At 38.6% G+C, this 22,307-nt stretch overlaps 1 protein-coding gene across 1 annotated transcript in view; it reads right to left on the reverse strand.

The window, feature by feature from the left end:
* Positions 1 to 22,307, reverse strand: part of LOC126473348 (origin recognition complex subunit 1) — a 125,947-nt gene that overhangs the window by 44,092 nt on the left and 59,548 nt on the right. Inside the window, exons 5-8 of the mRNA XM_050100344.1 lie at positions 19,546 to 19,716; positions 14,197 to 14,346; positions 5,031 to 5,146; positions 3,432 to 3,626 (exon numbers count right to left, since the gene is read on the reverse strand). Of these exons, the coding sequence (XP_049956301.1) occupies positions 3,432 to 3,626; positions 5,031 to 5,146; positions 14,197 to 14,346; positions 19,546 to 19,716 (632 nt within the window). The remainder of the gene's footprint in view (positions 1 to 3,431; positions 3,627 to 5,030; positions 5,147 to 14,196; positions 14,347 to 19,545; positions 19,717 to 22,307) is intronic.

The raw sequence follows: 22,307 nt of genomic DNA on the forward strand, positions 1-22,307 counted from the left end.
TTCTGGATAGTCACAACCGATGGGTGTCGAGGGTAGCACCAATCTACAGCCTGACGACTACTCAAGGAGTCACTGCTGATTAAGAATGACTCGCTAGTACAAGAATGAAGGTGACTGAGGGTTTGAGCAATGGCCACCGATTCTGCAGTGAACACACTGCATCCGTTCAGCAGGGAGCACAGTTCATTGCATCCAGCATGTGTGTAGATAAAACTGGTTGGTCATTGACCATAGAGCTGTCAATGTACACCACGTATGAAACTGGAAATGCATCAATGATATACAAGAATAGACGATGAAAAACCATAAGGTCTGTTGAGTCTTTTGGTCCGAAGAAGCTGTCGAGGCAGATCTGAGGTTGGGGCACACACTATGGAGGCACTTGTAATGTCTCCATGACAAGAGGCGAAAATGGGGAAAGATGGAGTTCAGAGCAAGGACTCTGTATACGTACTGTGATTATGGCTCCACACCTTAGTCTCTGTTGTGGGAGGTCGATCTCCCTACCAGGAAAAAGAAACAGTAGTTCAGATGCTCAGATGAGCAGTGAATGTGTATTGCACGAAAGGAAACAGTAGTCTGGATGCTCAGATGAGCAGTGAATGTATATTGCATGGTTGACCAGCAGTTGTTGGCAAAAACTGCCCTGGGATAAACACAAAAGACCCGGAGATTCGCGGTACCAACATGGCTATATGACTGACACTCTCAAAGAGGGTTTGGGGAAAGTAGTAACAGGTGCACCTCCAACCACCAGAGGTGTGGGTGTAGTTGGACGGCTCTGAGGGCCCCACATAAAAGACACAGAAAATGATGGCACAGCCACTACGGTGGACGATGTCATTGTAGCAGTATCGTACTTCATTGCCATACAAGTAGGGTGTAGATGATTGTATTTTTTCTTGGCCTCTTGATATGTGAGGCAGTCAAGGGTCTCATATTCCTGGATTTTCTTTTCAAATTTGAAAATGATGCAGTCTGGTGAACAGAGGGAATGGTGCTCCCCACAGCCGAAAGGTGGGAGGAGGGGCACAAGGAGCATTCGTTTGCAACTGACTGCCACAATCCAAAGGCTAGACTGGTGTTGCAACGCGAAAACATTTGCCCAAATCACGCGTTGTTGTAGCACTGCAGGGGATGACGAATATACAGCTTGACATCACAGCAGTACACTGTCACCTCGGCCTTCTCAGGCAATAAGTCACATTCAAAGGCCAAGATGAAGGCTCTAGTATTCACTCTGTTGTCTTCTGGTCCCCACTGGAAACAGCCGACATAATGCACACATCGTTGCCCCAAATTAGCGTGCAACTAGTCTTCAGCCTGTAAAAGGGGATCTCAAAGGAAAATGATATCCTGTACCATATTAGGACTTTTATGGGGGTTACAGTGACAGGAGTATCACTCAGCATGTCAGAGGCAAGCAGTGTCTGTGACTCACTAGGGGAGGCTATTTTAAGCAGAATGGAGCAACTTTTCATTTTTGAAATCGCTGCCACTTCCCCAAACCTGTCCTCGAGATGCTCAATGTCCTAGAACAACCCAAGTATTGGGTGGAGTATTCCTCGCCTTGTCTCTGAGTCCTATGTTCCACTCATGGCATAGCCACGGAAGTGAACATTTTGGGAACAGCCACCACTGGAAGAAAGTTTAATTCGCTTCATGTGTGAATCTTCCGCCATGGTGTCCCCCACTCTGAAAGGGGCCTCTCCCCACATGTGCCACAAGAACTGTTACCTGGCCAGTAAACCGCTGCCTGGAGCAGTCACATGCTCCTTGACTAGTTCAGGCACCAACAGTGTGATTCCTGCATGGTCATGGGACTACCACCGTGCAAGTACTTGACGAGTCCCCACAACAGAATGGCTACTGTGTTGCGTTTCGGGCCTAGTACTGTTGCAAAAAAGAAGTGTGCAGAGAAAGAAAGGAACAAAAGTGCCAATACTCCATGTTGTCCAATTTTCCTTGCACAGTCCGCACTTCCGTGAAATTTAGAAAAGAAGTATCAGATCACATCCAACAAGGGGACCACATAATTTAATAATGAATAGGTGTAGAAGGCCGGAACGTAAAATATGAGTGTCCACAACACAAACAAGATCCAGACACAATCAGCACCAAAATGACCACACAATGAAAGGTAGAGACAAAAAAAGAATAGTAGAAACACAGATTTGCAGCATGTACAGGAAAGTACCACTGCAAGGACTGGGGACCCGTGGTGGCCAGACAAGTACAAAAGAGATGTGAGCAATCTTGGGGAGGCATACCTTGGTAAGGTGAACACACATCTGAAAAATAAGCCATGAAGAGAGTACGTTACCCTGTACCTTATAGAACCATTCCTAAACTAAGGAAGAAAATGACAGTAGATAAAAAACATTCTCTCTTTTCAACAAACTAAGAAGCTACAAGAGAAAACCATCATTAATAGGAACAATAAACAAGGTTTGTCATGTCACCCCAGATGAAGTGAAGGAATCATTTGCTGATGTATATTCCATCAGTATCCTCTGACTGATTGGCAACCAGGACTGCTCCTTGACTACTCCTTGTTCTACTAATAAGAGGAGGATTGACCCAGTGACCCAACGACTTCGCTGATCCTCATCAAACTACTCACAGGCTACTATAAAGTAACTACTGAAAATGAGTTTATGTCATCAGACTTTCAATTTCAAAGAAATGAAGGTCAACAGTTATGACACAAGAACTGTTTTGGACCAATCATAATCGTTAGACCCCCGAAAATACAAAAATTTTATGTACACACATTGAGGCTATTACCAATTATTTTCTAAAAGTAGAAAAATTAGTGACTTCAATCTGTTGAAGATATCCGTGAGAAGCAACTCTCCTTCGATGACTTGAGTTACAGCCATGTGTACATGGATATGAATTGCATTTCTTGGTTTTCTTAATATAACTGAGTGTTGTGGCAAAACAATCCTTGAGATGTTTATTTTTGTTTGGAATTTTGACGTAGTTAGGCTTTGGGGCATGAGCATGTGGAATTCATCAAAACTGAATAGGAATGCTCAGTAACAGATCTTGGCTTGTATTCTGTAGCAAAGGTAAGTTAAAAACTTGTTTATTGTCTTCAAAAGAATTACTGTATTCTTGGCTGAAATGTTTATTTTGCTTCTGATAAAGTCATTCTTATCTGGAATTTATGATGAAACCAATATCTGTCTGAGACATTACCAAAGAAAGTATGTATGCATATTCTAACTCAAAAAAGAATTTGTCTGAAAGCTAGCAAAGTTTCTGGTCTTGTTTGTAAGCCTGTCAATGACTTAACGACTCTTTTACTGTCCCAGTGTTTCCTTTACTCCTGAGTTATTTACATTGTACAAGAACTTTACATCCTAAATGAGTTAGTGTCAATATGTATGATTTGTCTACTAGTTACTAAATTTATTGTTACTTACTTTATTATTTGAACAACAGGTGAAGAAAACATCTCTTGCAGTGCTTTGTCAATGTGTTTCATAGTTACCATAGAACTATTCTTTCTTGGGCTATTTGTACATGTTGTCAGCAGAATATCAGATTCAGCAATCTCAGTTGCTCTTCGACATATGTTTAATGCCCTCCTTGCATCACCAGATACTGAAGCCACTTTCCTGAAAGAGCACAGTGGATGGCCATATTGATTCTGCCTACTTTAACACATGCATAAAACACTGCTAGTAATCAACATTTTTACACCTTCAACTAGAAGTACTTTCACTCATCTCAAACAAAACATAAGAATTGACACCATGTAACCATACGAGACTCTTTTCTATTGCATAAATGCCACTAATTCACTTTCCTTTGAACCATAAAGTCATTATGAATAAGATGCTGTATTACTAAAATAGATTCAATCAACATGTTAAACTGAAAAAGAAAGCAATATGACAATTTTTGAAAATTTCAGAAACTTTTGTTAATGGTAAACAGGACAAATGACAACTCAACAATAGAAGAAGAGTAATTACAAAAAGATACTAGGTGCAGCAGAATAATACTCAGTTGTAAAAGATGTTATTGGTCCAATTGGCTGATTTGATGCACCTCTCCACACTACCTCAGGTTGTAGTCTTAGAAATGATCCCTTCTTTAAGTCAAGCTGTGGCATAAATTTCATTTTTCTCCAATTTGATTCAGTACCACATAATTAGTTACTCAACCCAGCCATCTAATCTTCACCATTATACTGTAGCACCACATCACAGAAGCTTCTATTTTCTTCTTGTCTGAACTACTTATCATCCATGTTTCACTTCCGTACAAAGCTACATACAAATACCTTCAGAAAAGGCACTTGTTCCTCAGCCAGTTATGTGGGGGATCGTGATATTCGATAAAATACCAAATTTCCAATGTTATTTTCACTTTTCCAACACAATTCTACTATTTTTGTTTCTAAATTGTTACTATTATTACTTCTAACACTAATACTTTTGTCAGTATGGGAATCATAAGCTTTACTACACTTCTGCTGTGGTGTTATCAATATTGTTCTTGTCATTTGAAGATACAGCCTTCTATTATATGACAGCTTAACTCTAACTCAAAAGAAAATCAATCTTTTCTTTTAAAATTCCTCTTTGCACCTGATATCTAAGGTCTCCACACAAGCTTTGTGCACTAAATAAAAGCTAATACACTTTCTCCACACTGAACTTTCCAAATCATAATACAATCCAGGTTGGAATAACAACAATACAGAAATAATAGATTGCTATTCAGCCTCTAGAGAAGGCGTCAAGTCACAGCAAGTACAATGAAAAATACTGCTAAAATACTAAAGCTTTCAGACAAAATCCTCCTCCTGCAGTAGAAAACACTTAAGCAGTCTTTTTCATTGTGCCTGCCTGTGATTCAACAACTCCTTTATATGATGAGTAGCAATCTGTCATTTCCATATTGCTGTTGAACTTCCCAAATAATCATTTTCACATCAAATACCCCTCTGTATTTTTGGAAAAAAAAACAAAAAAAAACACAAGCTACTGCTTTGCAACATGTAAATGGCTTACCTGGCAACAAACTGAACAGCATCTGCATCAAATGCATCCACACCAAAAAGCCGTGCCTTAACAATTTCTTCTAATTGCTTGTAGGTGTACGGTTGGAACGTGAGTCTTGTCAAGCCCTTAAAATATAAATAAATCACAAGAGTAACATAAATAACATTAGTGTCAGCCAAGACATGATGATCAAAGGTGTCTACATCTTTGTATCATACTCACTGCGCCAATACACAAACAAAATCAATCATGAAATGAATATTACAGAAACTGAACTGTTAACTGATTGAAAATAATTGAAGAACACAGAAAAACTGGTTCAATTTATAATATTCAAATTAATGTCTTTCTGTAGTTATCTGCAATAATTCAGTGATTCGTTCATTCATATCTGGAAGACTATCACAGTATAAGAAATTATTTGAGTCTCTGTGAGTAATGCAAGGCAGAATTTAATAGTGTTCCCTAAATGTTAGCAGCAAGACACCTAGATCATTTGCAAACTTAGTTATGAGCAGTACATTTAAAATACTGAATTTGAATTATCATAACAACAGAATAGTAGCTGCATGAGAAACCATGGTCTCTTATGTTATTGAAGCTTTAGCACCAATGGTGATGGCTCTGAAAAGTTGACTGGCGAATCAAAGAAACCACATTATTTTAAAAATGTAGAAATTGCCTATAAACTACAGTGTCAATCATAGACAATGGATGATGCCAGAACTCTTTGAAAATACAAGCACAGCCTAGGTGCAAAAATGGGAGCATGCAACAGAAAAATTCTATAATTTGTTGATTGCTGTCCGGCACACCCAAAATGTGTGAACTTATGAAATGGGAAGTTAAGAGTTCTTGCCACTAAACTGATTCAGCAAGTTGCAACCCTTTAATTTGGACATTACCCATCCTTTTTAAAACACACTATAGAAGATTCATAGTATATGTATACTTGTTTGTGGGTTGGGGTGCTCAATGATGAGGTCATCAGCACCCATACAAAATTACTAGAAACAAATGTGGTTAAAATGGAAAAAAAATGTGGCAAACAGGTAAAAAGCAATCCAAGAAAAATCACATCCAATATCACCAATGATCACCTTCACAATCACACCAGCTCATATCATGAAGATAGCGTTAAAATCACCCAGATGTCCTAAAACTTAAGTAAATCTAAATAACACAAGAGGAAAACTAAAATAGATTCACAAGAATATGGGGCTGACTGATCACTTACCAAAAACACAGATGAGCTAGTCACCCTGTTAAAGAAGGCTAGGTTTTTCAAAACAAGTTGAGGAAATGTATTCAGCCTACCAAATGTGTGTAGCAAAGATAGACTGTTATTAAAGTATCATCACTTCATAAAGGGAAAAGCTGCGGTTGGAACATCCAGTGCGATATTTCCTCTATAATGACGAGCATATTTTGACTACTGAAATTATGACGGTTGAAGATTTGATCTGTTCTCATATGCAAGGAAAAGGGAAGTGACCATAGTGATAGTGACGATAATAGTGGAGCATCTTGCATTGCTGATTTAAATGCTGCGGTGAAGATGAAGAAACTTATTTCTGCTGCGTATGTGGACAGAAAAACTTTCCACTGTACTTATGAAATCTAAATCATAAAAAAACTTCACCATTAGATATTAAAACAGAGGACAATTTTGGATCTTTGGAGAAAAATCTACAAATGTGTTCATATGTCAAATTTAAGTAAGACTACTGATGCCCAACTAAATGCCAGTGCAATTAATAAAATGGCTTACTGGTGTTTTATAAAGCATGTACCTAAAAAGGAATTTCCCATCTTTTACATTTTCCTCCAGTTAATAAAAAAGTTTAAAACAGGAGCTTCGTTGCAGTTAGTAAGTGAATCTAAATTGCAATTATCTATCAATAAACTGCTGCAGACATCAATACTAATACTAATAATAATAATATCTTCTACAAGATCTTCAAGTGCAATTTGGACAAACACAGCCACCCAGGTTTGCAGTTGAAAGATTCCAAAGGGAAATTAACCCACAGTGACGAAGATAACTGCCAGATTTTAACAAGTCCATTTTGAATGTTTCCTCAACTGTGAGGCTCCAGAGACTGCATTCATTTCTGAAAACAATATAAACATCCATCCAGATTTGTCTTCACCGATGAAGGAAGAAACCAAGATCATCCAAACACTAAAGGCCAAGACAATGGGTGAAGATCAGATGACAGCTGAACTATGGAATCATGTGGGGGGATAAGGCAATCCATAAACTTGTTGCAATTATTCAAGAGATTTCATAAAGCAAAAAAATTGCCACATGGAAATGCCTCTGTTGTAATTTCTCTACTACATAAGGGAACAGGACGGATACAAACAACTACTGAAGCACCCCTCTTAGCTCTACAGGATTGGACAGAACAACAAATCAATGCACAGCTGGGGGAATACCAAGGGGGTTTCAGGAAGGGACATTTGTGTGCCAGGCAAATTATGAATCTGATGTCTATCTTTTAATATCTGAAACTCAGGACGAGGGAAGTTGTGATAAACTTTATCAATTTCAGGAAGAAATACGATTCAGTTGATAGTACCACACTATTTCAAAGCCTTGAAGCATTTAGCTTAGATAACAAGACAAAAGTGATAATTCAACATACCCTAACCAATGCCATATCCAAAGTAAAGTTCAGAGGAAATGTGTCTAGTGTCTTTGAAATCAGGACAAGAATGAGACGAGGAGACAAACAATCACCACTGCTCTTCCAGTGTGTTTTAGAAAAGGTCATATGAGAATGGCAGAAAGGAATGAACAATTCAGAGACAGAAAATGAGGTAATGGCTAGTAGGTAGCAAGTACAGGGGTTGGACAAAAATATGGAAACACCACAAGCACAACACATTACCAAATCTAATATGGTACAGAAAACCTGTTGGAATTCACGACAGCTTCTAGTCATCTCAGAATTGGCAAATACGGGTCCTGTATGGTTTTCAAGGGAATCTTATATAATTTCTACTGCAAAATAGTGGGAAGTTCAGATAACAGTATTGGAGGTGGATAGCAATCATGCACAATTCTCTCAAAAGCAGATGACAGAGGACTGACTGGTGTCCCGGGAAGATGCAACAATTCATCCTTGTGGCCATAAAACCAGTCCTAGAAGATGCAAGCTGTGTGAACAAGTGCCCTGTCATTTTGGAACAGAGCACCACCAAACATTATACCATGTGATGGACTTTATCATCCAAAATAGTCACAGAACTTTTGACAGTAATACGACCTTGCAGAGTAACACTGGGGCCCATGATATGGTTGCCCAAATCATCACCGACTCTATGTTGTGTTTCACTCTTGGGATGTAAACTTGCCAGTCCAGGTTTTTTTGGCACCATGTTTTCCTGTTATGGGAATTTGCATCACTGATGAGTGGTTTTGGAATTGAGTTTGCCCGCAATTCTCTTCTCATAGAGCTCCATGTTGTTTTGGTATTGACCAGGTTTGCGCGTGCAACATTCAGTTCTAAAATGACTTTTGTAGTTTACATCCTCTTACTTTCTGTCACAATCCTCTTCAATGACCATCCATCATGATCATTCAACATACACTTTTGTCCTATTGGAACTTAGAGGATGATGGTTTTCTGCTCTCCATGTGCACCATATAAATCTTGGACGTGGTGCCTTTTGAAACATTGGACACTTCAGCTCCCTTGGTTATGGAAGCACCCACCATAGAAGCACCAACATTTTGTCCATGTTTGAATTCACTTAGCTCTGACATAATGCACTTGCAACTGCACAGAACACTTTTTGACCACAACTGACACTTGTAATGTATTGAGGGCACTGCACAGTTGCCGTTCATGTTCAAATACAACAGCACAATCTGAAAGCTTTACTATCGTCTGCATTTATGTTCAAGTGTGAATTTCTTACAGTGTTTTCCTATTTTTGTCTAAATGAAATACATGGATCTTACAATCGACTGTCTAGCCTTTGCATATGAGCTAGTGATCTTCTCAGGCTCCACAGATATGGCAGCAAAACAGCTTAATGAAATAAAAACATTGGCAGTACAGCAGAGTGGGCTTCAAATCTCCTTTGAGGACATGTACTTCATGATAAACATAAAATCAGCACCACAAGAGCTGGAGCTCAGAAAAGGAAAAATTAAGCATGCACAAAATTTTAAATACCGATATGAATGGATAGAGCCTAACCTATCAGAGAAAGAAGCCTTCGTATCATGCATTAAAAAAATGAAAATGGCCTATCAACTAACTAAAGGCATCCCTAATAAGAGATCTATAATCTTATACAACAAAATTAGACAATACTGCAATGTTATTACACCAAAAGCCCTATAAGTGATAGAGACTCTTACAGTGAACAAGTAATATCCACTGGAGAAACTTAAGGCAAAAAAGGAAGATTTTGGGTTCCATCAAAGTTAAAAGATAGTGCAGAAGAAGGCATCACAATCATGAACACGTGGAGAAGGTAAGTGATACAATTCAGAAAAGAAGGACTGCTTTTAACAGCTATGTGACACGAATGAGCCCAGGAAGGACAACTAAAAGGATACTAGCATACTTTGAAGATAAGAAAACCAAAGCGTCATGGCTCACAGAAGTCAAAAAGATTTACAAAAACTGGAAATTAGTCCTATGGAAATGTAGGAGCATTAAGGAATAATTATGAATACACATAGGTTTCCAGAAAAAGGCGAAGCTGAATACAGAGAAAATGTGTACCCAAGAGAGAAAAGAACACTGGAATTGACTGAAGGAGCACTGTGCAGTAACTAAAGCTCACAAAAAGAGAGACAGCTGAATTGACATGGTCAATAGTTGACCGAAATGAAGAAAGAAGAATAATCAAAATGTGTGTGTGTGTGTGTGTGTGTGTGTGTGTGTGTGTGTGTGTGTGAAGGGAGGGGGCAGGTGGGTGTCCTTTTAATTAAGTAAAACTAAAATTGTCTTTACATAATGTACTACTAAATGAAATAAGGATTAGCTGGATAAACCTAAAAGCATATTGTCATTCAGCACTTTTCCCAGAGAAGTATGGTTACTGAACTTCTCTAAGAGCACAATAAGGGAACGCCTGGGATTTAATAAATTTTTTATATGTGTGTTACATGTGCCTCATTATTTTCTTAAATATATAAGCTGTGGATTGCCTTCCTGTCAGGAAATAAAATGCTTCTACACGTGTATTGAACCGATAGTAGTATTGCACTAGTTCTATATACTGACTAATCTATTTGCTAGAGGAGGAAAATGCACGTCAGTGGGTAATGTCTTATTTTTAGCTTGGCAGGTGTTACTTCCTTCCATGACTATAGCTGGTAAGGTAATTGCCACGCACTGTTTACTATTACAATGATAAGTTTTCCAATGACACAGGCTCCTGCTGTCCTACAGCAAACTGACAGCCCACCTGGGATGCATCAATACATCACAGCATGTCATTTATCTACATCTACATGTCTACATCTACATTATATTACTCTGCAATTCACAATCAAGTGCCTGGCAGAGGATTCTTCAAACCATCTTCAAGCTATATCCCTAGCGTTCCACTCTCGAATGGCTTGCGATTTCTCATATTTTATTATGATGATCATTCCTCCCTACGTATGTGGGCACTGTGAGCGTACCACCCATTTGGCGATGACCAGTCGAGCTATAACAAGGTATGTACCATCTGTGAAGGACAGGGTAACCTACAGTGAACTGCCGAGTGCTTGACAGTCCCAGGTCAGAGTGAGGACGTGGGGCTAGCAGAATGCGATTACATAGCTGTTGGCAGCTTGGGGAAATTCTGGCTGTTAAAACTTGGTAATGGAGGCAACTCGCAGATCCAGTGCACATCCACTGCCACGTAGAATAAAACTACAAAGATTAATAAAGACAGAACCAATGAAAGTACAGGAGAGCCAGCAGGTTCACTTTAAAGGGAAAATTTTGCTAATGGTGACTGTTGAGATGCACCACCTTTACCATAAACACTTTTTACGTTAGAGACATTTGAATAATTATGATAATGTACAAACTTTGAAAATTGTATTTCAGTTACATGCGATTGCAACAAATAATGTACAGGTATTTGTAGGATGGTCTTGTCGAGCTCTATCTCCTCAACATAACAGAATTATGATTATGATGCCCAGTTTTTTAAATTTATTTTTTCACTAAATAAAAATTAAATAAATAAAAGTAGCGGCAGTACACTAATGGAGATTAGTAACGAACATTATGAAAATTTACATATAAATTCATATATTATATGTGTATAAAATGTTGAAATGGTGATTTTTGTATTTAAATTACATTAAGCGTCTTGCTTGACTCACACAGTAGGACACCAAGGGCTTAAACAGGCGGCAGCCATTTTGGACTGGGATTGTGTGATCTCAAGTCTTGTTGAGATAAGATTAGTGTCAGATTGCAGCTCAGAAGTTGCAGTGCGCGTATGGTGAAATTTTTCTGAGTATTGAGTTTTTGACTTTTAATTTTCCACCAAGTTTCATGCGATTTTGAATTTTTCAGCTATACACGTTGCCAGTACACTTAACTTGTAGAAATTTGCCGAGTTTACTTCAAGACTTAAGATGTTTTAGAGGTTGTTTGGAACATTTTTTGCGTTTTCCTGCTTTTGTGGATTTGATTGTTTCTGTGGATATACTCAGACAGTTATTTGAACTTTTGCCAAGATTCGTTAGGTGAACTTAGAATATTTCTATGGTGAGAGGAAGTTGAACTAGTTTTGTGTTGAACCACACTTGTGGACTTTGATTTTATTTCATGGTGTTGGATCCACTCAGTCAACTAGACTTGTGATTTATTGATAAGTGCGATAGTGGGGACTTGTGTTTCGGTCGCATCACTAGTTTCTTAATATCGCCCTTCCTTTTGCGATCTATTTAAAAAATTAATTGTGCGTTCATGAACGCTATTGCAAAATTTAAGCCCTTGGTGTCTAAATCTGATTTTGTTGGTACAATCCTTTTTCACGTGAAAATAAAAAATAAACCTTTTTATTCACAGAAACATTTCGTGTGAGTGTGTTGGTCTTTTAGTCAGCAACTCGCAGCACTTTATATACATACAATTCAAATTTATTGACTACAAACAGAACGTTTATATGACGAATGTTTGTGCTGGCCCCAATAGATGATAGCAAAGCCAGATTTACTGAATTCCGGGGAGGCATTCTGCTTAGCATGTAACAATTGCTTCACATCTTCCTTTATTGTTTTGTGTACTGGACATTATTTGTGCGAAATGCATATGGGAGCTTAGAGAACAAGAGACAATTCATGAGCTATAATTCTTTCTGTTTCATTATCATAACCCATCTTAAAACTGTAATTTAGCCACATTATTCATCGCACAGTTGCAGCACCAATAGAATATTTTCGTAATCAGAGGAGAAAGTTGGCAATTGAAATTTCACGACAAGATCCTGCCACAGTGAAGAACACTTTCGTTTTAATGATTGGCAACCCAGTTCACATATCATGTCCATGGCACTCTCTCCCCTATTTCATGATAATACAGGAGCTGCCCTTCTTTGAACTTTTTCAATGTCCTCCGCTAGTCCCCTTTGATGCGGATTCCACGCAGCACCGCAATACTCCGAAAGAGGGCAGACAAGTGTAGTGTAAGCATTCTCTTTAGTAGATCTGTTCCTCCTCCTAAGTGTTCTGACAATAAATCACAGTGTTTGGTTTGCTTTACCCACAACATTATTTATGTGATTGTTGCAATTTAAGTTATATGTAATTGTAATCCCTATGTATTTACTTGAATTTACAACCTTCAGATTTGTGCGCTTCATCGTGTAACCAAAATTTGGCGGATTTCTTCTAGCACTCACATGGATGACTTCACACTTGTCATCATTTAGAGTCAATTGCCACTTTTCACACCATACAGATATCTTGTCTAATCAGTTTGCAACTGGTTTTGATTTTCTGATGACTTTACAAATGGCAAATGACTGCATCATCTGCAAACAAACTAAGAGCATTGCTCTATGAATATCGTCAGCTGCATCACTATATTCTCTACTTTAAAATCTACAATAGCTAGGGAAAAAAGAATATTAGGGGTTGACCTCCTGTCAACGTTGAGGTCATTAAAGCATCAGCGCAAGATTCAATGAGGGACAGAATGGGGAAGCAAACCAGCTTGTCCTTTTCCTTTCTTAGTCTGATTCAACGGAATCATGGAAAACCCAAATCTGAATGGATGGATGTAGATTTGAGATGCTGTATGTCTGAAAGCAAGGTGAGAGTCTTACCACTGCACCAACTCCATCAGCAGCTGAGAGGTAAGCTTCAAGTGAGGTTGCTGGGTAAAATACCACAGACACTGTAATGCATATGCACATTCACCATGCTGTGCCTACACAGAGGTCACAGTGTTATGTGGGACATTCATCTCAAGACAGCAGGCCTCTTAGTAAGTATTTGTTCTGGAGGACACATTTTAACTACAATATACACACTTCATATTCATGCTTGAGAAGTAATAATTGGGCCAACAAACTCACGGCATTGCAATGTACTACTATTCACAGTTAATAACGTATGGCAAAGGCACACATTTAATGACAATAGATATTGAATTTCAATGAAAATGAATACTATAATTACACTAACATTTTAGCTACATTTTCACAATACATAGTACACTTTATATTTTAATTCACAGTGTAATGTTCCTGCTAACTTATTGACCAACAGATCATGTGAGAATATAGAACAGAAAATTCCCCCACCTGAAGAACTTTATTTTCTTAATGCTCCAGAACACACGTCTACAATTACATTTCAGTCAACATTTGCTATATGTAATTAATAAGCAAAGAACATGGCTGAGAAGAATTATACACAATGAACAAATCAAATAACCTACACATAAAGACAGATGGGTAAAAGCTGACACACTACAATTTCAGTAACTAATTATGCAGATTCATCAATAAGCACAAACCTATTAACAACACTCACAAAACTGTGAAAGAACTTTTGTCAAATACTAAAATTCTTCAAAATAAGATACTTAACAATGAGTGGTTGTTAACTTTTATACTGAGTAAAAAAAAAAAAGAGATTCGCCTCACAAGTTTATTGTAAAAGAAAAATAATAACTTTTCACTGCTGACTCACCAGGCGGCTAGTAACTCGACCCATGAGAAGTCTCTCTGGCAGATCCATGGTATTGGCTATGGTAATTACTATGAGGCGACAACCAGTTACAGAAGGCCATTCCAACATATTGTAGATAACATCCTGTCTCCGGGTACAGAGCATGTCCAACTGTATGAGGAGAAGTAATATAGTCTTGGCAAGAAATCAGAAATTCTGCAGGCAAATTTATTAACATGATTAAGAGATTGCGATGATGAAAGAAGAGGCAATTCGAGACCTCTTCTCCTTCCCCATTTTACGTTGGCTACTAACTGCCACACATGCCCATCACTACCATTAATTCTTGGTTCTATAATAGCTCAGTATTAATTATCTTTCCTAACTAACTTAATTTTCAGCTTGTTATATGAGGGCAAAGTTCTGAATATGAGAATAAAAAAAGGCACTTAAGAGGGGAGAGGCGGGAGGAGGGGAGAGGAGAGGAGAGGAGCAGAGAAGGGGAAAGGACAGGCAGGTACATTGGCAGAGGGTGGCTCACAATGAGATTGAGGGGACGTGAAAAGCAAGTTGGTGATAGGACAGAGGGGGTGGGAACTGTTGAGCGAAGGGTGTGGAGGACAGTAGGTCACTGTGCGCTGAGGCCATGATAATTTTGGGAGTGGAGAATGTGTTGTAAGGATAACTCCCACCTGTGCAGTACAGAAAAGTGGAAGGAAGGATCCAGATGGTCCATGTTGCGAAGCAGCCACTGAAATCAAGCATGTTATGTTCTGCTGTGTGGCTCAGTGTGACCTACTTTGCTCTTGGACACAGTTTAGTAGTGGCTGTTCATCTTGGTGGCCACCTGGTAGGCAATCATACCAACATAAAAAGCTGTGCAAAGGTTGCAACTCAGTTTGTATACAACATGGCTAATTTCACAGGTGGCCCACCATTTGATGGGCTAAGATATACCCGTGACACTACTGAAAGAAAAGGTGGATGGGGCAGGTCTTGCACCTGGGTCTTCCACAGGCATGCGATCCCTATGGTAAGGTGTTGAGATTGGGAGTGACATAAGGATGGACTAGGATGTTGTTAAGGTTGGGTGGGCAATGGAACACCACTTCAGGAGGGGTGGAAAGCATGTCCCTCATTTCTAAGCATGGCAATAGATAAAGCCCTGACAAAGGACATGGTTCAGCTGTTCCAGTCAGGGGTGGTACTGCGTAACAAAGGGGGCACTCATTTGTAACTGGCTCTTGGGGTGATGGGAGGGCTATGAGTGTGAGGGGGAAATGGCACAGGAAATCTATTTGCAGACTCTGTACAGGGGATAGCGCCTGTCCCCGAAGCCCTTAGTGAGACTTCCCACATAATGGGCAAGGGAGTTCTCGTCACTGTAGGTACACTGTCCCTGAATGACCAGTATGTATGGAAGGGATTTTTTGGTGTGGAAGGGATAGTAGCTGTCAAAATGTAGGTATTATTGGTGGTTGGTGGGTGTAATGTGGATAGAGATGTTGATGGAACCACCAGACAGGAGGTGGTCAACATCCAGGAAGGTGGCAGGCTGGGTTGAGGAGAACCAGGTGATGTGGATGGGAGAGAAGGTGAGGTGGTGAAGGAATAAGGATAAATTATATTGGCACTAAATCCAGATCAAAAAGAAATCATCAATGAGCCTGAACCAGACCAGGAGTCTGAAGTTTTGGGAGGTTTCCCCTAGATGGCCCGTAAACAGGTTGGCATAGGGTGATGTCAGACAGTTACCCACGGCTGTGCTGCAGATTTGCTTACATACCTTCACTTCAAAGGAGAAGTAATTATGCGTTATAATCACATTGGTTAGGTGTATGAGGAATGAGGTAGTGTGTTTGGAGTCTGAAGGACACTGGGAAAGATACTGTTTGACAGCAGCAAGACCATGGGCATGAGGGATGTTAGTGTATAGGAAAGTGGCAATAACAGTGGCCAGTAGGGAACCAGGAGGTAAAGGGTGGATGGTGGAGTCACTGAAGAAGTGGTTGGTACCTTTGACGTGGAAGGCTAGATTATGAGCTATTGGTTGGAGGTTTTGGTCAATGAGGACTGAGATCCTTTCATTGGGAGCACAACAACCAGCTACAATGGGGCATTCAGAATTGTTAGGTTGCGAATTTTGGGAGCATGGTGTGTGGGGTGAGGAGAGAAATGGATTTGGGGGAGAGTTACTGGGAAGGGGGTAAGGCTTTAAGCAGGGATTGGAGGTTACGTTGGACTACTGGGAGGGAATCACTCTGATCAGAGTCAGACAACTGACACATTCCTTCCACCAGGTAGTGATTGCAACTCAACACGAAAGTGGTGAAGCCACTGTCAGCAAGTAGGATGATTATATCAGGATCTTCTTGAGACATTTATGGCTGTTCTTTCCTCTGCTGAAAGGTTGGTGTTCTTAGAAAAGAGGCCTGTGGAAGGATGGTGAGGCCAAGTTGGTGGTAAGAAATTCCTGGAAGGTGACCAGGGGGTGGCTGGGTGGGACAGGGGATCACGGTTGGATGGTGATATGAACTGGGAAAGGCAGGATTCAATGTTGGCATTAGATTGGCTTTGGTTGGGGACATTGGTGGCGAAGAAGTGTTTCCATTCCAGGGTTCGGGAGGAGGGGTGTAGGTCTTTGACAAGTCCAACATGGTTAAATTTTGGTGTAAAGCTAAAGGTAAGACCTTTGGAGAGGTCTGAAACTTCTGTCGGTCTGAGGAGTTTGGTAGAAAGGTTAACATCAGTGTTCCTGGATTATTTAGGTTCTGGATTTGGAGTGGTATAGAGTTTTGGGGACGTGGAAAGTTGAAAAGGTCTGCTATGCAGGATCTGGGTGGTATGAGGAGTTGATGAGGACCAACACTGTGGGTAGGACAAGAGTTGGATAGTGGCGTTCAAAGGTAGCAGTAGGATGTCAGCAGGTTGGATAACTTACAGAGATGGTGTCTGGAATGCTCTTCCAGGTGCTGAGGAACAAGGGATTAAATTTCAGAGGTGTGATGAATGTAGTAGGGTTACACAGTATCAGTATCTTGCAGAGGGGGCAGAGGTGGTTCTGGGATACATGAGCAGCTAGGGAAATAAAGGTCCACCTAGACAAAGCCCCACTTGCCTGGGTAAGCCTTATACAACTGAAGAACAGAAGATTCCCCAGAGGTTGCCTGCTAACTGATGTTCCTCTTCTACAGCCATGCAGCTCATCAACGTGCAGCACACCTTGAGAATGAGTTTTTTAATAGAGCTTCTTATCATCCTTATGTTCTGGGTGGTTAAGCTAAGTTACCCATTCCACATGATACACAACATTCCACCACGAAGTTGCATGGTGGTCAGTGGAGCATCTTCAGAGCTTATGGTAAAAGAGGACTGGTGACATTCCCAAGTTCAAAGCTCAGGAAACCCATGTTCACCAGGCTTGTACCTAGCAAATAAGTGCTAAGCTCCCTAAGTTGCTTGCCATTTAGTGTGACCTAGGTGCACATTGACATTTATCTTTTAATGGAATGTGTACCAATACAAAAACAAATTGTCATTTGTATCACAGCACCATCTATGCATCAAAGAACTTATTACTTTGCTCTAGTATGGCATTATATCAAAGAAAACTCATTTTTATTATGGCATCCTAAGCAACATTCCTTTTCCCTCACTTTACGTTATCACAGATAATGTCAATGAAGCTTTCTCTATTACTTATTTCTTAGTGTCAGGCTTGCTAACCAGCTTCTGTAAATTACATCAATGAATGCTTCAGAAAAATTATATAAAAGAAGCTTTCAACATAAAGGTAAACATTATTTTCTGCTGGATACAAGCACTGCAGAAAGTCAGAGCAATTGAGAAGTGTCATAATTCTTGCTGTTAAGGTTGACTGGTGTCTTGACAGCTCATGCTTTTAGATGGCTCTGAGCACTATGCGACTTAACTTCTGAGGTCATCAGTTGCCTAGAACTTGGAACTAATTAAACCTAACTAACCTAAGGACATCACACACATCCATGCCTGAGGCAGGATTCGAACCTGCGACATGCTTTTAGATCCTTTACACCTTTGCACCGAGACAAATGAGAGTGAACGAAGGTGTGTGAGCTTTATCAGAACAATTTGCTAGTGTTCATCACAATTCCCTTGTACCTGTGAACATGGGTTTGTACTGGAAGGAACACAACAGAAAATGATAGAATGAATATCGAAGCATACAAACACTGTGGGAACAAGAGTGACCAAGAGAACCAAATGCCATTCCCTTGCACTCGCCTGCCATTTCCGTATAGCAGCAGTCTTGTTCGCTGTTGTGTTTGCTTGTGTTCTAGAGTAAATCAGGCTTTAGATGTTACAACCAGAATAATTTATTACCAGGCAAAATACATCAACAAATCTTTTTTTTTTTAAAAAAAAAAATGTCAGAACAGCATCCCTCAACTGGATACACAACCATATATTTGAAATGAATGCACTACTTTTTAAACACACATTAAAACCAAAAATAATAATACACTAGTAAACCAGTCTCTCTCTTATAAGGTGCAATTCTTGAGTCACTCTTGCCGAAAAGCCAAAAGTGGAGCAGTGAAGAAAAATTGTCTAGAACAAGAGCTGTAAAGGATCTTACAGCATTAATAGAATAAAGACAGTCACATCTGAAACATAGCAGTCTTGAGGGACACCACTGTCTTGCACATAATTGTCCGTCAGAATTTTACAACTAAGTATAAAACAAAAATCTACAACAAAGAAGGAACTATAGGTAGATTATTAGGTGTTACAAAACATCCATTCATGGAGCTGTCTGAGAATAATGTGCTTCCAAAGAATAATGTACATACTCAGAATTCTTGAAAGTAATAGTTATTTGTAATTTTTCTCTACCCAATGACAGCACCTTTAAATTTACTAAATTTACTAAAAATACCAAAATTACAAATTTCCAAACACTTCTGATGTGTTAATTACACACAGATTCCAAAGTCACCATCGTAAAAAGAAAAGTTACAGAAGATAACATTCAACAATTCTTTTACTCCCAAATTAACCCTCAAAATGTACTTTTCGTTACTTAATGAGAGAGAAACAAATTTAGCATAATCTGCTATATGGCTGTAGTAATCAATGCATCAGTATGAAACAGAATTAAAAATGAAAGCAGAATTATCCCTTTAGCCAAAGAATGTTGCAGACATTAATTCTTATGCTAGATTATCATGTACTTAAGTTTTCTTGATAACAAACATAAAGCAGGAACACCCAAACAATATTACATGAAATTTTTTAAATGTCTAGGCTAGTGAACCACAGTTGGACTAAGAGATATTCTATGAAGTAAATACCTATGACATACAGTAAAACATCATATCATTTTCTTACCTCATCAACTAAAAGAACTGTTGGCAAGTCTTTCTTGCTTGGTTTTGTAAATTTCTTTTCAAGTATCTCTTGAGCTGTTTGTGTGGACACTTTCTCACCACCCAGCTCTTTTAAAATTCTAACATATGCCTGTCTTGGTTCTGTTAGCTGAAGTCCGTTTATTTCAATGAACTGCAAGAAAATTACCTCATGTCAATACAACAAAAAACAACAAATGTGTGACATCACAAAATTTATCAAAATACACCACATTATTGTCGTTCTAATCACTCTATGAATCCACAATTAACTGCAGCAATAAGGCACTGGAAGTTACACTTCTCAAGGAAAAAAACTGTTTTCTATTAAGCAAGTAAAACTTATAAATGTTTTAAGATAGTACTCAGCTTTCACAAGGAGGAAGTAGAAGACAATGACAAATCAACAGAGGAGGGAATGTGGGCCAGAGAGGACAGAAAAACATGAGTCAAAGTGAAACAATAACTAGGTTTTAATGGCTGTCAATGTGCTGTTTCCCTACTACAAAAGTTTAAGATTCTAAGCCAATACACATTTTTGAGAGACTGGTAATTCCCTGCTGCCAGTGACCAGCATTCATAATATACCACTGCAGCTATTAGCTTTACTTAGCAGCCTTTGAACCTAGAGAACAGTACAGTTCTAGTCTGCAACTACACCATAGATTTGTATAAAAACTTAACGGCTGCATCATACTGCTATCCTTTTACAATGCCTAACAATTATGCAACAAGCAAAACAATCGAAAGTGCAAATATCTGCAAAATAGTGAACACTGTCTTGGGAAAACAAGTAAAATGAAATTATGGTAACTTCCGTTTATCAAGAGCAATCAGTCCATGTATTGCTGAGGAAACAAACTGTTACATGCAATATAAAATGTAACTTAGGAAAGCCTAGGAAATACTCAAAACACGATTAAGAAGTAACCATTATTTCATAAATAGTACATTTATTAGTTTTTTTCCCCCTCATCAGTCCCACCACTAGCAATGCACTTGTCATTTGCATTGAAAGAACTGCAAGCTCTGGTGTATTAATGTAACACATCATCAGATTCCAAATACATTACAGTATCAGTTAAACACAAGCAGATTTTGTTTTGTGGACCATGTACACTTTACGGTTCCAAGTTTGATTTTTCAATCTTGGCACGAAAAGTTAATCAAGGAAATAGCCCACTTAACATTGGCAGTAGCATTAATGTCAGGAAATATTTTAAAACAAGGTTGCAATGCATTTTCTAATTCTCTATTTTTAGAGATTATTCGTAGTCATTTGTGAATTTTTTGTAACACTAAATTTATTTAAGTAGGATTATTCTGGTTAAATTGTATTAATTATTATTAATCACTATTTTATAATTCATTATTATTAGAAAAGTTATTATTTATTATTGGACAAATTTTATTATCCACTGTGAATAATGTGGTACTAGTATCACTGTAACATATTAAGACTTGTTCCCTCATAAAGTTAATATTTTAAACATTTGAAAATCTACGATATTAAGTAGATGAGATCACATTTTTTCCTAAGAAACATACTGCAATAACTTCATATCGACAAAAATAATCAATTTCAAAACATAATGTAACTAGTTGTGCACCCACTGCTTTGTTCATGTGGGCTGCGTGGGCTGCACAGATTTTATTTTGCTTTTTTTTTTTAATTGGAACTTTTAAGCTGTTCACACAAACTGCAGCACCTTCTAATCTACTCACTCTAATTGAGACCACAGAACCATGGTCTTTTTCGAATGTACCTCTGATCAAAAAGCAATTCTGGTAGCTGCAGCCAGAGTTTTTTTTTTTTTTTTTTTTCAATCCTGCCTTTTGAGTTCTTGTGGTGATACTTTCAAAGACACTTTCATCCTCTGATGCGTTACCACTAAACAAGAAATGAAATAGCAATTTTTGTCCCTATTTCACACTCTTTGGGGTTGGATTTCAAAAGACAATGAAACATGTCTTTTTTTTTTTAATTTATAACTGAGATGTCAAACATCATTTTTCATAGGTGTAGTTTTAAAATGCTACAGCAGTTCTTTGATAATAATTTATTGTCAGAAAAAAATCTTTCACAGGGTGTATACATGGTCAATAAAAATAATTACCAAATTTTTCGGTTGAAAAACACTTTTTCCTGGGTGAAAACACAATTTTTTCGTGTTAAGTGACAGTACATTTTCCCTCAGAGTTGTAAAACTTACCAATACATTGGAGGGTAAAAGTTTTATACAGTAGTGTAGAACTTGACGGCACTTTAGGAAACGAAACACAGCAAAAAAACAATGTGTTTTGGAAAGTGTTTTGATGTGCAACAACATGTACACTGTGTATTTTCTTGTTACAAAAGTATAAATACGAATTCCACTAAATATAACACATTAGTTTCTGGAGCACTGAAATTGAGACTGTGATATGCTTTTGTCAGCTAGTCATGGCTCATGTCATGTTATATCGCCAGCCAATGAAAACTGATATTGAGAGCATAGGACACGTGATGTAGTCAGCCAATAGCAACATCACTCTTAAGTAGTGTGAAAAAACAACTAGGAAAAGTTAATGTTTTAAATTAATATACACATTATAGCATAGCTACAAGCAAATACTCGACTATTTTTACCCCCCTGCCAAAACACACTCTCTCTCTCTGCCCCCCCCCCTTCCAATACTAAATTAGTGATCCTGTGATGGTTCAGAATGAGTCCTATCATGCTATTCCTTCTTCTAGTAAAATTA

Source organism: Schistocerca serialis, chromosome 4 (assembly GCF_023864345.2).
Source record: "Schistocerca serialis cubense isolate TAMUIC-IGC-003099 chromosome 4, iqSchSeri2.2, whole genome shotgun sequence".
NCBI classification, from domain to species: Eukaryota; Metazoa; Arthropoda; class Insecta; order Orthoptera; family Acrididae; genus Schistocerca; species Schistocerca serialis.